A 15,850-nucleotide genomic window follows, 5' to 3' on the forward strand; every position below is an offset into this window, starting at 1 on the left:
GGTGTTAAATGTGATGTTTTTTATAGATTTTGGATTACGAGCCCTTTATCTGAGATGTCATTTGCAAATGCCTTTTCCCATTCCGTTGGTTGCCTTTTAGTTTTGCTGTTATTTCCTTCACTGTGCGAAGCTCTTTATATTGATGAGGTTTTAGTAGTTCATTTTTGCTTTTCTTTCCCTTTCCTCCAGAGACGTGTTGAGTAAGAAGTTGCTGCGGCCGAAGTCAAAGAGGATTTTGCTTGCTTTCTCCTCTAGGATTTTGATGGCTTCCTGTCTTACGTTTAGATCTTTCATCCATTTTGAGTTTCATTTTGTATATCATATAAGAAAATGGTCCAGGTTCAGTTTTCTGTATGACGCTGTCCAGTTTCCCAACACCCTTTGCTGAAGAGACTTTTTCCACTGAATATTCTTTCCTGCTTTGTTAAGGGTTAGTTGGCCATATATTTGTGGGTCCATTTTTGTGTTGTCTATTCTGTTCCACTGATCTGAGTGTCTGTTTTTGTGCCAGTACCATACTATCTTGATGATTACAGCTTGAAGTCTGGGATTGTGATGCCTCCAGCTTTGGTTTTCTTTTTCAGGATTGCTTTGGCTATTTGGGGTCTTTTCTGGTTCCATACAAATTTTATAATTGTTTGTTCTAGCTGTGTGAAGAATGCTGGTGTTACTTTCTTTTTGCTTTTTTTTTTTTTTTTTTTTTAAATTTACATCCAAATTAGTTAGTATATAGTGCAACAGTGATTTCAGGAGTAGATTCCTTAGTGCCCCTTACACATTTAGCCCCTCCCCCCTCCCACAACCCCTCCAGTAACCCTCAGTTTGTTCTGCATATTTGAGAGTCTCTCCGTTTTGTCCCCCTCCCTGTTTTTATATTATTTTTGTTTCCCTTCCCTTATGTTCATCTGGTGTTACTTTGATAGGGATTGCATTGAATATGTAGATTGCTTTGGGTAGTTTAACAATATTTGTTCTTCCAATCCATGAGCATGGAATGCTTTTCCATTTTTTTTTTTTGTCTTCTTTAATGTCTTTCATAAGCCTTCTATAGTTTTCAGGGTACAGATTTTTCATCTCTTTGGTTAGGTTTATTCCTAGGTATTTTATGGGTTTTGTGCAATTGTAAATGGGATCGATTCCTTGATTTCTCTTTCTGTTGCATCATTATTGGTGTATAGAAATGCAACTGATTTCTGTGCATTGATTTTATGTCCTGCAACTTTGCTGAATTCATGGACCAGTTCTAGCAGTTTTTTGGTGGAATCTTCTTGGTTTTCCATATAGAGTATAATTTCATCTGTGAAGACTGAAAATTTGACCTCCTCCTGGCTGATTTGGATGCCTTATATTCCTTTGTGTTGTCTGATTGCTGAGGCTAAGACTTCTAATACTATGTTGAATAACAATGGTGAGAGTGGACATCCCTGTCATATTCCTGACATTAGGGGTAAAGCTCTCAGTTTTTCTACGTTCTTTTGAGGATGATATTAGCAGGGAGGGGGCCTTTCATATATGACTTTTATGATCTTGAGGTATAATCCTTCTGTCCCTATTTTCTTGAGTGTTTTATTTACAAAGGATGCTGTATTTTGTCAAATGCTTTCTTTGCATCTATTGAGAAGATCGTGTGGTTCTTGTCCTTTCTTTTATTGATGTGATGTATCACATTGATTGTTTTGCTGATGTTGAACCAGCCCTGCATCCCAGGTACAAATCCCACTTAATCATGGTGAATAATTCTTTTAATGTATTGTTAGATGTGGTTGGCTAGTATCTTGTTGAGGATTTTTGCATCCATGTTCATCAGGGAAATTGGTCTATAGTACTCCTTTTTAGTGGGGTCTTTATCTGGGTTTGGAATCGTTACATGCAAGGTTTTAAACCAAATTTCTATGCTGAAGCCTTCTTCTTCTTCTTCTTCTTTTTTTTTTTTTTAACCTTTAGCCAAGATATTTTTTGAGTCTCACACTTTGAATGTTATGAAAACTCGCCCTCCCTTGAGCTCTACACTTCCCTGGTCTTTTCCCCAAGTACCTCTGAACCTATCACTCCTGCTACCCTCCACCATCCTGATGCCCATGTCAGACACCTGCATGGCATTTAGGGCACTATTGCCTTCCTCAGCTATACACCCACTTCACCATCATATCCTGTGGATTCTTCCTCCAAAATAGATCTGTACCCCCTCCTGTTCTGACCGTCTCCAAATCAAGAGCCCTTTATTATGTTCAGCTAGGTTACTATGATAGCCTTCTAATAATTTTCCCTCCTTTAAATATTGCTCACCTTAAATCTGTTTACCAAACAGCGGCTCAGATGATCTCTTAAAATTTTACATTAAATTGTTTTGTTTGTGGCTTAAAATCTGTGACTTACCATTTGACAGAAAAGCAAATCCCAATTCTTCAGCATTTCTGTTAGTCCCTGAATGATATAGCCCTGCTTCCCTCTCTGAACTCCTTTTATGTCATTGTCCTCAGTCATATGTGAGTGAGCTAAACTCTCCTCCTTTATATTTCTCTGAAAGTCTTCTCCCTGCCCCTAACATCATAGCCCTTTACATTGTTGTTCTTTTTGCCTTCCTCCATAGTCTTAAATGAAACATTTCTCTAGAATCAGAGGAAATGTCATTTCTCACAGGAATTTCCCCCTGACTGCTCACAGTACAAACTAGAACCCACTCATGATATTGTCTCCGAGGGACTAATACTATATTGCTTTACAGAATGAATCATAATATATTGTAATATAGTAAGAGGCTCTATAAGAATAGTTAAAATCCCCCAGACTCTGTGTCACAGTGCTAATCTAATTCTGTCTCTTATTTGCTTTGTGACAATGCGCAAGTTATTTAACCTCCCAGTACCTAAGTTTCCTCATGAATAGTAATAATACTTATCTTGTAGGATATTTGCAAAGAGAAAAAGATTAATATTTCTAGAATAAATGCAGCACAAGGCAGACATCATATATGTGCTTACCTGTATGTATATGTTTGTGCATAATTTACTAAATGTCTGAAGGCATAAAACCATCACCTGCCATAATTTTTGACCTATGACAGGCTGATAGTAAACATTTGCTTATTGAATTAATGAAATGTGCAGTGCACCTTATAATTAAGCTTCAATGATTTCCAGAGGAAAAAAAGGAATGATGTTTTACATTTATAAAACTATGTGATCAGTTACAAAGTTTATATTTTGGTTTGTGATCCACCTGTTAAAATTATTTAATTATATGTTTTTAAGAATATCTCCAGCATTTCATCTGGCCAGACCCCTACCTTCTAGAAAATATGTTTTTATTATTAACTTCATTTTGCAGATGTGACTCTAGGCCCCAAGAGCCCAAGTGGCTCATACAAATAGCAGAGTTGATCAACGGTAGGATGATCCCACTGACCTCAGTGCCCTGGATCTCACTGCATTACTTCTCTTGTTCTTATGTTCTTTTGGAAATGCCCAGTGAACTATGTGAACACGTTTTGTGGGGTTGGTGATATTACTTTGGTGATGATTGTTAGATTTTCACTTTCGGACAGGTATCAAAGTTTACATTCTCTCCTCCTGTAGCATCCTTGTGGTTCAGGGACTCGTCACTTAGAGCAAAACCTGTCTTCCAGGACCTGCTTGCCCTTAGCCTTGCCTTCATGATTCCATGACATTCGGTATATAAGCTGTGGAGTGATGGTTCTGAAAGGCCACCCATTGTTCCTAATTCTTTCATATTACTTTCCTCCATTAAACCTGGTAGAAAAACTACTAATCCTCTATTCCTGTCGTTAAGTGTAATATTTTCCCGCCTAGCTTTTCCTTATGAGAGGCAAGCAAATGGCTAGTTTCTCCTTGAACCTGCTCCATATCATTTCTGGATTCTGAATACATTTCATTGTTTGTTGTTGTTGGGTTTTTTTCCCCCCCTCTAAATGCTCGGATATTTGAGAGCTGAGAGGGATCTTACATAATTAAAGTCCCAAATTCATAATCAGAGAAGCTAAGCTTCATGAAGGTGAGTGACAGGCTCAGGGTTACAGTAGGAGGGAGGCTTAGATGAAAATTGCTATTTGATCCTCAGTGTACTTCAGTTACCAGTTTACTCATTTTCCTTTATGAAAGAAAAAGCACAACAGGATTGGGACATAGAAGTCACAAATGCAACTAAAATTGTGTGATTGATTTTCATGTTCATTTGTGTATTTACTTTTGTGTCTTTCACAGTTTAACAGCAATGCCCAGGATGTGAGCTGTTTTCAGCACCTTGTCCAAGCCAACGTAAGAAATAAGAAAGTGCTGAAAGATGCAGTGAATAACATCACAGCAAAAGGAATCACAGACTATAAGAAAGGCTTTAGTTTTGCTTTCGAACAGCTGCTTAATGTAAGTATCCATACCATCCCCTTTTCTCTTTTATTACTGAATCATAGCATATGAATTTCAGTAGGCTGGTAGTTACTACTACCAGTAACTATCAGTTACATAACTGTTGTTTTTCTTTTATTTAAAAAGCAGATGTGTCCAGGCAGTAGAAATCTTTGAACTACTTTTATTTTTAAATCCCGAACTCAAAGGCATACACCGTGTAGACATTCTTTTCCTTTTAGATCTTCTCTTCCATCATCTCTTTGAACTGTCTTTCCAAAAGAAACATTCATACGGTAATTATTTAATTTTGCATAAGCACTTCAAACTTAGTTGGCGTATTTAGAATATCATTTCTTTTCTCTGATTTCAGTTGCTGCCGTATTTATGTGGAAACTTGTGTTTTTCAGTCATCCAGCGGTTGGTAGAAATGTTTTAGTTTCAAACATCTATTTGGTTCTTAAAGTTGTTACCTAATGTCCAGAAAGGTCCAAATGGCAAACATTAAGGGGAACAGTGTATAAGTCTCAGAGCAGGAATTTCTTCCTCAGTGAAGATCTCTCCCTCACCAGATCACCCATCCACGTCTCCAGTTAGACTCTCAGACTACAGCATGCTTGCTGCCTGCCCCATACCATAGCACATACCTCACGCTGTGGACTAGTGTTTTCAAGTGGCCATGTTGTCTGTCATTTTGAGCTCTTCTAGAGCAGGAGTCATCATTCAGGTTTTTATCTCTCATGAGGCACTATTATCACAATGGTTGAGACTGTGAACCTAACCTTTCTATACCTTGGTTTCCTCACTTATACCATGGCATGTACAGCAGAGAGGGCCGTAGACAGGATTGTCCACAGAACCCGACACATAGCAAACCTCATGTGAGTGTGGGTTGTTGCCTTGGTATTGGAGTCATGGTCATTATTACTATAGTTAATGACTAGCACGTGTCTGGTACAGAGTCAGCTCATCATTCAAACCATATTTGCTGAGTCACCGAATAGGCCCTTAAATGCAGTCTTGTCTGCAAGTCGGACTTGGTTGTTCCCTAAGTAAGGCTTCTAAAATAGTTTTCAAGATGTCTGATTGGTTGCCTCATTCATTTGTTCATTCAGCCAATATTTATTGTGTGCCTCACAATTTCCATTACTATTGCTAGAATAGCAGAAGTAAACAAGGCTGTCTGATCTCAAGAAGGTCCAGCATGACATGGTAAATCATCATTCCTAGTACAATGCGTTAGTGCTGTTATAGGGCATTCACAGTGTATTTATTTGAACATTACTGAGGCGGAGTTCGACTTACCCAAAGGAGGTCAGGAAAGTGGGGCATTTCCTTGAAAACAGGATTTTGAAGAATGAGTAGAATTTAGGTAGGTACACGAGAGAGGGAAAATCACTTCAGAGAAAAAGAACAACATGGACAAAGCCACAGTCGTATAAGACAGCATGGCACATTGGAAAAATGGCAGGTGGTTTGGCATGGCTGGGACATAGCAATGCGGGAGCTGCAAGGGAAATAAAAAGGCCATGGGGTATCAGTTAATGAGGTGTTTAGGAGCAAATGAAAAGTTTATAATATGAGAATGACATGGTCTAACGAGTGTTCTAAGTTTAGCTGTTATAGAAATCCTGGTGTTGGAGTAAAGGCAAAAAAATGTTAAGGAGGGTGATGTGGTGATAATCAGATAGTTCTCTGGACTAGAATGCTAGGTGGCTGGTAACATAGGAATCTAAGTAGAGGTATGTGAGGGTAGTAATAGCTCCATTTCAGACATATCGAGTTTGTGGTGGTGATGTTTATTAGATAGCATTAGATCAGCAAGTAAGGAGACAGAAAAGCCAAGTAGTTCAGTGTTGTAGTTCCCAGGGGAGTTACATTTGGTAAAATGCATGTGCTTATGAAATGATGTATGTTGGCTCATAGAAGGATGAAAACTCAGAACTTTGAAATTCAAATGTAATTGACCATTACATTAAGATGTATTCTTTCTGTAGTAAAGAAATACAACTTTGTGGAGTTTTTTTCAAGGAAGTTCTTTTTCTTTTGAGACAACCAGGTTGGCGGCATCTTAATTGCTCTTCTTGGTATTGTTAATTTGCCTCACTTCGTTCCCTCCTATTCAGGTTTCAGTTGTGAAATGATAAGGAGTCTCAAGCCTAATGTACTATTTCAGAGCCAGTCTCAGTAGAGAGGCCACATTAACTCCCAGATTCATTACTAGTTGCTGATAAAATATGATTTAACTCCTATTGGCCTCTCGTACTGCCTCTACAATTGTAAATTATTTTTAATCTGTTCTCATTTATTCCTGAAGCCAGTCTCATCTGGTCTGCTTTCCACGTGTCCCTTACGTATTACAGTTCTTCAGTTTAAAGTAATTTTCCCACATGTCATGCCTTGCCTTATTCAAAGTTGAAGGGTATTTTGTTACCTCTTCCAAGTACTTCTAGTCGCCTTATTGCACAATGTCATTCTCTGTTTTTTGTTTGTCATTGCAAGGTCTATTATTAAGATCCCTAAAGCAAGTATCAAATAGAATTAAACGTATCATTTATCCCACAGTACGCCTTAAATTAAGATTTGAATTAGTCCTCAGTTGCATTTCAGAAAATATTACAAATATACGGAGATGCATTTAAAAAAAAAAAAAAAGTATAAGTATGATAGATTCTGGGCTGTATACTGGCCACACAGAATACAAGGATAAGCAAGAAGATACGTAATATAATTTGTTATGAAATAACAAAATAAGTTACCAACTGTACTGTCATTTTATTGAAATAGTCGAGTTCTTTCCTTTTCTTAATTTGTTACAACTCGGTAACATATAATTGTTATGATTGCGTGATTCTTTAGATAGTTGCACTTCCTTTGACTAGTTGCTGACTTTGCTGGACCACGTGTCTACTAAGGAGGCTCCTCCTGGGGAAAAATCTTGTTGAAAGCAAAACATTTCTTCATTCCGCCTTTTTTGTATGTCCTAATATCTATCTCTCTTGGGAAACATTACTATTCTAATTACACAAATGATCAGCACGACCCAACGTCCTTACCCACCCTCGTATTTGTGTTGAGTAATAACAATACCAACATTACTTCCAAAATTGAAACCAAGTCCTAAGGAAGAATCTTGAATCACTTTATGAAACAGTCTTTTAGGTATGGGTTATTTTGCCCATCTCATATATGTAGATAAAATGAAATCATCAAATAAATTAATTCTAGTTAAGGGATTTTCAACACCTTTCACGAAAGCATTTTGATGATAAAATATGAAACTTTTTGATAAGTCCAATTTTCAGATGGCTTTCTTTAAAGAACTATGCTTGAATATGACAAATTATATTAGTCAGTATTTGAGTTTTCATAATACTTGGTTTAAAGCTTTAACTGCCAGTGTTCTAATGGCCTAGTCAATGGGATGCCATTATATGAAATGGGATCTTTTCATCAGTAGAGCATAATATTATCTTGATTAACTTTTACAACAGGAAATGAGATTTATCTTCTTTGAAAAGTGAGATTTTTTTTTTTTTTTTTAAGAAACCTAAATACTACAAGAGAATGAATGATTTCTTTCAAAAATAGTAATCATTTTAAGGCCAGGGCTGTGATGGCCTTTATGTTACTCAAAGTCTCATGTGGCTGTTGAGACTTGAAATGCGGCTGGTTTGAATTGAAATGCATTATAAACATAAAATACACACCAGAATTTGAAGAGTTACTGTGAAAGAAGAAAAAATGTATATTATCTCAATAATTTCCATATAGATTACATGTTCAATTGATAATATTTTGGGGGTGACTAGGTTAAATAAAATATATTAGTAGAATTAATTTCAGATATTTTTCAGACATTCTTTAGTGTGGCTTTTTAAATTTTTAAATGACAAATTTGGCTTGCATTATACCTCCATTCAGCAGTACTGAGCTGGAGGCTTGACATTTTCAGAGAAGCTGAGCGTTCGTAAAGTAGTGAAATCTTTTATTCTCAACACTTGTGCAAACACATTTCACAACAGTAGGAGCTTGAGATGATGATTTCAGACCTCAGAGATCTCCAGCTTTCTAAATTAGTTCTTCATCTTAGTGGCCCTTTGGTGCTAATCACTGTTTTCCTCTGTCTGACTCTTTGGGGACCTGAAGGTTTAAGGGAGGATTTATCTTTGGAATTGAGTCTTTCAGGATTCGAATATGTGTGGCAGATTGAGAGAGGATAGGAGGGTATTCTGGGATTAGATATCAGCCTTTACAAAGATACAAAAGAGTGCTGGGTGTTAGGGATCAACTAGAAGTTTGCAGTTTGGGGCGGTAAAGTGAATAAAATACGGTGAAGGAAGAGGACAGGGAGCAAAAATGTTTGTCAGTGGATTGAAAATACATGCGGAAGGGTATGCACATTTTTCATTAATACCACTTATATGTTTCTGGTACAATTACAGAGGCATAAAACTGACATAACCATTCATTTAAAATCCATTTATTAATCAACCACTGAGAGGTTATTACATGTCAGGCTCTTCACGATCAGACAAGACAAAACTTCATGCCCTTACAGCACTTAACATTCAATCAGGGGAAGCCAACAAAATGCAAACAAATAAAATACATACTGTATACATAAAACAATGTAAAATGCTATGAAGAAAAATACAACCTGGGAGAAAGAGTACAATTTAAAGCCATTTTCAGCAAATTCTTCACTGATAGGTGACACTTGATCAAAGACCGAAAGGAAGTGAGACCCATGAATATCTGGGGGGTGAGGAGAGTCCCTTGTAGAGATGGGTCTGGCCTGACCCGAGAACTGGTTCTTTAGAGTATACTTACTAAACAGATACTACACCCTTCCTTGCAGTCTATTCGTGCTCTTTCCTTATTGCTTCATATTCCTTACCTTTTTGTGTGTGAATGATACACATTTTTTAAATTTTATTTACAGTATAATGTTTCTAGAGCCAATTGCAATAAGATTATCATGTTGTTCACGGATGGAGGAGAAGAGAGAGCCCAGGAGATATTTGCCAAATACAACAAAGATAAAAAAGTGAGTGATTTTCTAGTATTTTCTTTCATTTTGGTATCAATGTACGTGGTTTTTAAAGAGATGTGAGGGAGGGTCACTAAGAGGGGAAATTAGCATGCTGATTATAAAGTCATACGGATCATGGATTATAAACCACTGACACAGTTACAGAATTATTCAGCATAATACTTTTTATGTGATCCTTAATTACCTTCTATCTAATTTATTAATAAAATAATTTGGACCTATAAAATCCTATCTGTTTCTTATGTATAAATTCTGTATGAGAAAATGTTATAGGAAGAGAGTAACCAGAAGAGAATGGAAAAATAGGAACAGTTTAAGCTTTTCTAGGAAAACTTTGTGATCATTTAATTATTATAGTAATACTAAAACTTCCTACATATGTCTAAGAATTATCTTCATAGACGTTGTTCTGTAGATTTCCAAATGAAGCAATTTATAACAGCAAAAATTGCACCCTTATTTGAAAATCATTTTTATTTTGTCAACTTTCAAAGTAAAACAGCCAGGGGTGCCTGGGTGGCTCTGTTGGTTGAGTGTCTGACCAGCTCAGATCATGATCTCGCGGTCTGTGAGTTCAAGCACCGTGTCGGGCTCTGTGCAGACAGCTCAGAGCCTGGAGCCTACTTCCAATTCTGTGTCTCCCTCTCTCTCTCTGCCCCTCCCCCACTCATGCTCTGTCTCTCTCTGTCAAAAATAAATAAACATTAAAAAAAAAAAAAAGTAAAACAGCCAGTTATTTTATCAGCAAAATGGGTTTATTCAGGAATAGCAGAAGAATTCCAGCTCAGGACATGTAAGCTATGGCAAGCGGTAGGCAAGTATCCATATCAAAGAAGAGGAACTCTGCAGGGGAAAAAAAAGAGAGAGTTGCAAACCACTGCTTGAGCCAAAACCCACTGGAGGAAAGCCAGCGTTCAGGGTGGCGATGGTTTCTCCTTGGCTGAGTTGAGATATTTTGTTATTGGCTGAGCTCATTCCTGGGCAAAGAGAAATTCTTTCTCCTGCTGGAGTGGGAAAGTAGGCTGTTTTTGTTGCAAATGCAAAGTACTTCTTCTTATTGGGATCTGCACCTGATGAGGGGTGTTAGGGCCTGAGACTTCCCCCTTCCCCTTCTGGCTTCCCAACACCATTTTCGAGGAAGTTTCCTTTATTCAGTTTTACACACTCAATAGAATATATTAGACAAATTCTTTAATATGCATAATATTTTTAAAGTATGCTATTTCCGTAAGGAATGAGGAATGTGAAGACAGAAATTTTGAGGTTGTAATATATTTGTTTCAGTGATTATGTAACTGCAGAAAAAAGTATTGTTGGGAGACCTATTTCGAACGTTCATCCATGTACCTAAACCTGCTGATACTGCAGAGGATATCAACTGTAACTAACTATCTTTCTAGCAATCCTACCATCAGCTTATTTCAACTTTCTGACTGACTCTTCACATCTGATAAGAGAATGATTCTTCATTCGTTTTTCTAAAATGCTAAGGATCCATTAGGAATGTAATGATAAATCATAAGCTGTTTCTTGTGTTTCAAGAATTCCAACAGATATTACACATTGATCCAGAAGAACTCTCTATTGAAGAAAATGCCAATTCACTTTGGTTTTAGTTGCTGTTTTCACCATTTGGAGAGGTGTAGTTCATCATGAGCTCTAGTAGATTGTTTTATACGTATTTTAGGAATTAAAAGGAGAGAGGGAAAAGATGAATTAATATATTTAGATAGTTTTGCAGACACATTACTGTGAATAATTGGGTACAGTATTGACGAAATTTTTTAGAATACTTTGAATACTCCTAGGTGCTTTTTAGCCTATATGTGATTGCACTATGATCGAAGAATTGAAAACATACACACACATAAAACATCAAATTCACTACAAATCTTTTTAATACTCAACTCTTTGAATACTTACATATACTGTAATTATGTTATGACATAAGTTTCATCCATAGGTTGAGGTTTTTTTCTCTTTTTTTCCTAAGGACCTAGTGATTTTAATTGTATAGAGAAACCATTTCTTTTGAAAAAGTTAATAAATTGAACCATTGACCGAATACTTTCAGATGATAACTTGATGTTATAAATAGTTCTTTCCAAAAAAGTATCAGAATGAAAAGAAATGGGAAGATCCAGGTGCATTAATCTAAGATATAATGTATATTTAATTACCTTACTTACTAACTTTTCATTTTTCAAAATTCAGGGCAATCATCACCCCCTAGAGGATGTCCCTGACACCCCCCTCCCCTTCAGGTTTGTTTGGATGCTTGTGCTCTGGTCCCAAAGCACACTGTATGGGATCCTACATGTCCCTTACACTGTACTCTCCCCATGGGAGCTCTCCTTGGTCCCCTCTCTGGATTACTAGATCCCACAAGACTGGGCCTGTGTTTTGTTTACCTCTGAACTCTAGGTATCCAGCAGCGAGTTCAGATTTGGGGATAGTTTTTAATGCATGACAGTAAATAAATTGAGACTATCTAACAAAAGTTGGAAGCAGGATTTCTATTATAGGACAAATATGTAATTATGAAAATAACTTGGGGCAAGGAATTTTCAGCTTATTTAAATGTTCTAAATAATTCTAACATTACCATATTTTAAAGAACTCAAATAAAACAAATGTAATCAAAATTCAACTGTATCTCAAAATTCTAGTAGTTAATCTTACTTTCATCATTTGGAAGTGACCTTTTGGCACCTTAAATTTAGTCATAATTTTAAGAATATGATTTTATGATAGAAGTATATAAGTACAAGCCCCACCATTTATATCACTGTTTTTAAACGGATACAAGTTTAGATAAATCATCTTTTATTTTATTAATGTATCATCCAAACCTACCACCGGGAATCTCACTTACTTCTGGATATTTTTCTTCTTTTAAAATGGAAGGATTCTTGGGGCACCCTGGTGGCTCAGTCGGTTAAGCGACCGACTTCAACTCATGTCATGATCTCACAATTGGTGAGTTCGAGCCCCGTGTCTGGCTCTGTGCTGACAGCTCGGAGCTGGAACCTGCTTCAGACTCTGTGTCTCCCTCTCCTCCTTGGGCTCTGTCTCTCTCTGTCTCTCAAAAATAAATAAACGTTAAAAAAAATTAAAAATAAAATAAAATGGAAGAATTCTTAATGTGGCAATGAATTTTACATATTATGTCAGAATTTGTCACAGACAAATCTTGATTTTAAGGAGTATATATTTTAACAAATTTAAATTAATAAAAAAATGTATAAAAAGAGAAGTAATTTTCATCTACATTTGTAATTTTTTTCTCCTTGAAAACTGTATTTGCATCCAGGATTAACACAATAACATGTCTTGAAGGCATAGCATAAACGTTTTTTTTTCCTTGTTTTAATACAAGAGGATTTATGTCATCAGGAAAGCAATAGTTTTTATCCTCTACTATCACAAATTGTTTAATTGAATAAATGAAGAATTTACTGGTTTAAAGCCATTTTTCCTTCTATGCATCCTAAAAAAGTCCAGTCTAAATATTAATATCTTGAAACACTGCTTCTCATCCCCTTCACCTTTTATAGGAACTAAACTTTTAAACAAAGCATTTTGTGACATAGTAAACCACATGATAAACGATTCATATCACATTCACTTTTGTGAAACTAATGAATCCAGTCTTATGCAACAGTCTCTCTGTTTGCTCACATACTGACTCCCGTGCTTTATGGGCACACACTTTTCTTAAAGGCACACACTTGTATTAATGCCAAAGCAACTTTGAAAATTAATGCTTAGTTTCTGCAATATTTAATTGTTATTTTTACCTCACATAAACATTAAGATGTTCTTGGAATTAGATACTTGATTGTTTCTGTGATTCTAATTTCAGTGGCTGTAGCAAAGTTTTTGTGATAAGCACACTTATACATATATGCTTACCTACATACGCAGATATATCCATACATACAAATTTATGCATATTTAATTTTTCTTTTAATTTTTATTTATTTTTGAGACAGAGAGAAACAGAGCATGAGTGGAGAAGGGGTAAAGAGAGGGGGAGACACAGAATCCGAAGCAGGCTCCAGGCTCTGAGCTGTCAGCACAGAGCCCGATGCTGGGCCCGGACCCACCAAATGTGAGATCATGACCTGAGCCAAAGTCAGACGCTTAACCCACTGAGCCACCCAGGTGCCCCTATATCTATTTTTGAAAACATTTTAATGTTTATTTACTTCAGAGAGAGAGAGAGAGAGAGACAGAATCCGAAGCAGGCTCCAGGCTCCGAGCTGTCAGCACAGAGCCCGATGCCGGGCCCGGACCCACCAAATGTGAGATCATGACCTGAGCCAAAGTCAGACGCTTAACCCACTGAGCCACCCAGGCACCCCTATATCTATTTTTGAAAACATTTTAATGTTTATTTACTTCAGAGAGAGAGAGAGAGAGAGAGAGAGAGAGAGAGAGAGAGAGAAACAGAATCTGAAGCAGGTTCCAGGCTCCAAGCTGTCATTACAGCTTGTGGGGCTTAAACTCACAAACCGTGAGATCATGACCTGAGCTGAAGCTGGATGCCTACCGACTGAGCCACCCAGGCACCCGTATATCTATTTTAAATGGGCATCCCCTCTGTCCATTGTATCTCCAGTAACAAGAGACCATGTGTGCTACTTTGGCATGAGCTTTCTAATATAAAATTGTATGAATAAAAGCCAGCTGGTGGTTGAGAAGTAAACGAGGGGTGAGAAAAGAGAAATCTGAATATAAAACATTTTTTTCTAAAATATTTGCAAATATCACGGGGGAATTAAGACCATCAAGGTCATAGTTTAGATACACACATAGGTATGGGTGTGTGTGTGTATCTCCATACTTTGTTTTTAAGGATGGAAGAGCTAATTCATTATTCTGTGTTACAGGTTAATAAAGAGACATACAGGGAAAGCTTATAGATACAAAACAGAAAAATAATTGACAGAGATCCTTGAAAGAGGAGGGACAGATAGATGAAGATCATAGCTTCCTGAACTGAACAAGTAGTAATTACGTTTATGGCAAAATTGCTGTCTTGTCCTTCTTACGAGCTCTACCTTGAAGTGTAATGGCTTCCTGCATTTTCTCATGTGGGAAAACTTTATTAAACAAAAAAAAAATCATCTGTTGGTATTCGCATGTTCCATATCAATTAACAGTGAATAGATGATAGCAGATGATCACTTTTAAGTCAGACCTTTGAGTGTATTTTTCTTTGGTCAAGACATCATTTTGTATAGTTAATTGCTTTTGCTAAGGGCATATGTGTGCTTAGAGTATGTATATATACCCACCAAAAGTAGTGTGTATATATATATACACGCACTTCATATATGACTTCAAATGGCTGTGAATGAATTTGAGGACCCCTTTCTAACTTCTCCTTCTTATTCACAATTCCCTACCTCCGACCCACCCACCCACTCAGTCTGAGAGAGTCACAGCCCACAGATACTGATATGGAAGATAATTAATTGTCTACCTTTGTCATGTAAGGGTGTACATGACCCAGAATGTTCAGTGTTTTTGCCATAAGCAAAAATCCCATAAACATCTTTGCCACAAGGATTTTCTTTGCAATTATTTTCACCTCATAACTAAATGGCCATAAGGCAATTTTGGCATAAGAGATAAAAAAAAATAATTGATTGGTAGTTTGGTTTGACAGTTCTGTTTTTTCAAACTGTTTGAAAGTTAGATTTCTTTCTCCTTCAATGCATTATTGTGTGTATTTCTGTATTATACTGTATAATTCTGTATAATTGTGATTATTCTATGTATTTCTGTATTACATAACTGTTAGCCCTCACAGTGGTATATACTGTGACACAGAGTTGTAAACCCACATTTCCTATAGAACTCTGGAATGTCTATCAATGGATATGTGCCAGTATGCCAAGAAGAAACAACAGTGTAGAAGGCTTTCACAGCACACACAAAAAATGCAAACTGAGTGACAATTATGCATCCTAGTATTTGGAAACTGATACCTCTCTTAACAAAGGAAGAGGTTTTAGCAAACAAAGGAGGAAAAAAAAAGTATTATGCCGAGGGAAGAGACAAATGAACAAGCAAAAAAACCAAAACAAATATAACACAATGAATGAATGACTTTGAAGACCAGTGTTTAGGTTAACCCACAAAATAAGAGCAGTGAATTTTGCAGTATCGCTCTGAATCCACATTCTACGTTTGGAACGAATTCAAATATTTTGTATTATGCAAAATAAATTCCTTTACATCTTGTTACTCATTTTCCATCTTTCGTTGTGTCTTTTTAAATGAATGGCCCTCTTTTATATTTCATGATTTTATCTTTTACAGTGAAATTGCCTTAAAGCCAATATTTACACCACAAAATGTTTGCAGTGAAATTGCTTGCAGCAAAGATGTTTATGGTGACAGGATCTAGAACCCTATATTA

The 15,850-nt window shown here is 36.6% G+C and overlaps 1 protein-coding gene across 7 annotated transcripts in view; it reads left to right on the plus strand.

Moving 5' to 3' along the window:
* CACNA2D1 (calcium voltage-gated channel auxiliary subunit alpha2delta 1) overlaps positions 1 to 15,850 on the plus strand; it is a 508,596-nt gene that overhangs the window by 411,371 nt on the left and 81,375 nt on the right. For all 7 annotated transcript variants that reach the window (XM_058725264.1, XM_058725261.1, XM_058725258.1 and 4 more), the window contains 2 exons: positions 4,221 to 4,379; positions 9,307 to 9,411. In XM_058725264.1, the coding sequence (XP_058581247.1) occupies positions 4,221 to 4,379; positions 9,307 to 9,411 (264 nt within the window). The remainder of the gene's footprint in view (positions 1 to 4,220; positions 4,380 to 9,306; positions 9,412 to 15,850) is intronic.

Source organism: Neofelis nebulosa, chromosome 4, assembly GCF_028018385.1.
Source record: "Neofelis nebulosa isolate mNeoNeb1 chromosome 4, mNeoNeb1.pri, whole genome shotgun sequence".
NCBI lineage: Eukaryota > Metazoa > Chordata > Mammalia > Carnivora > Felidae > Neofelis > Neofelis nebulosa.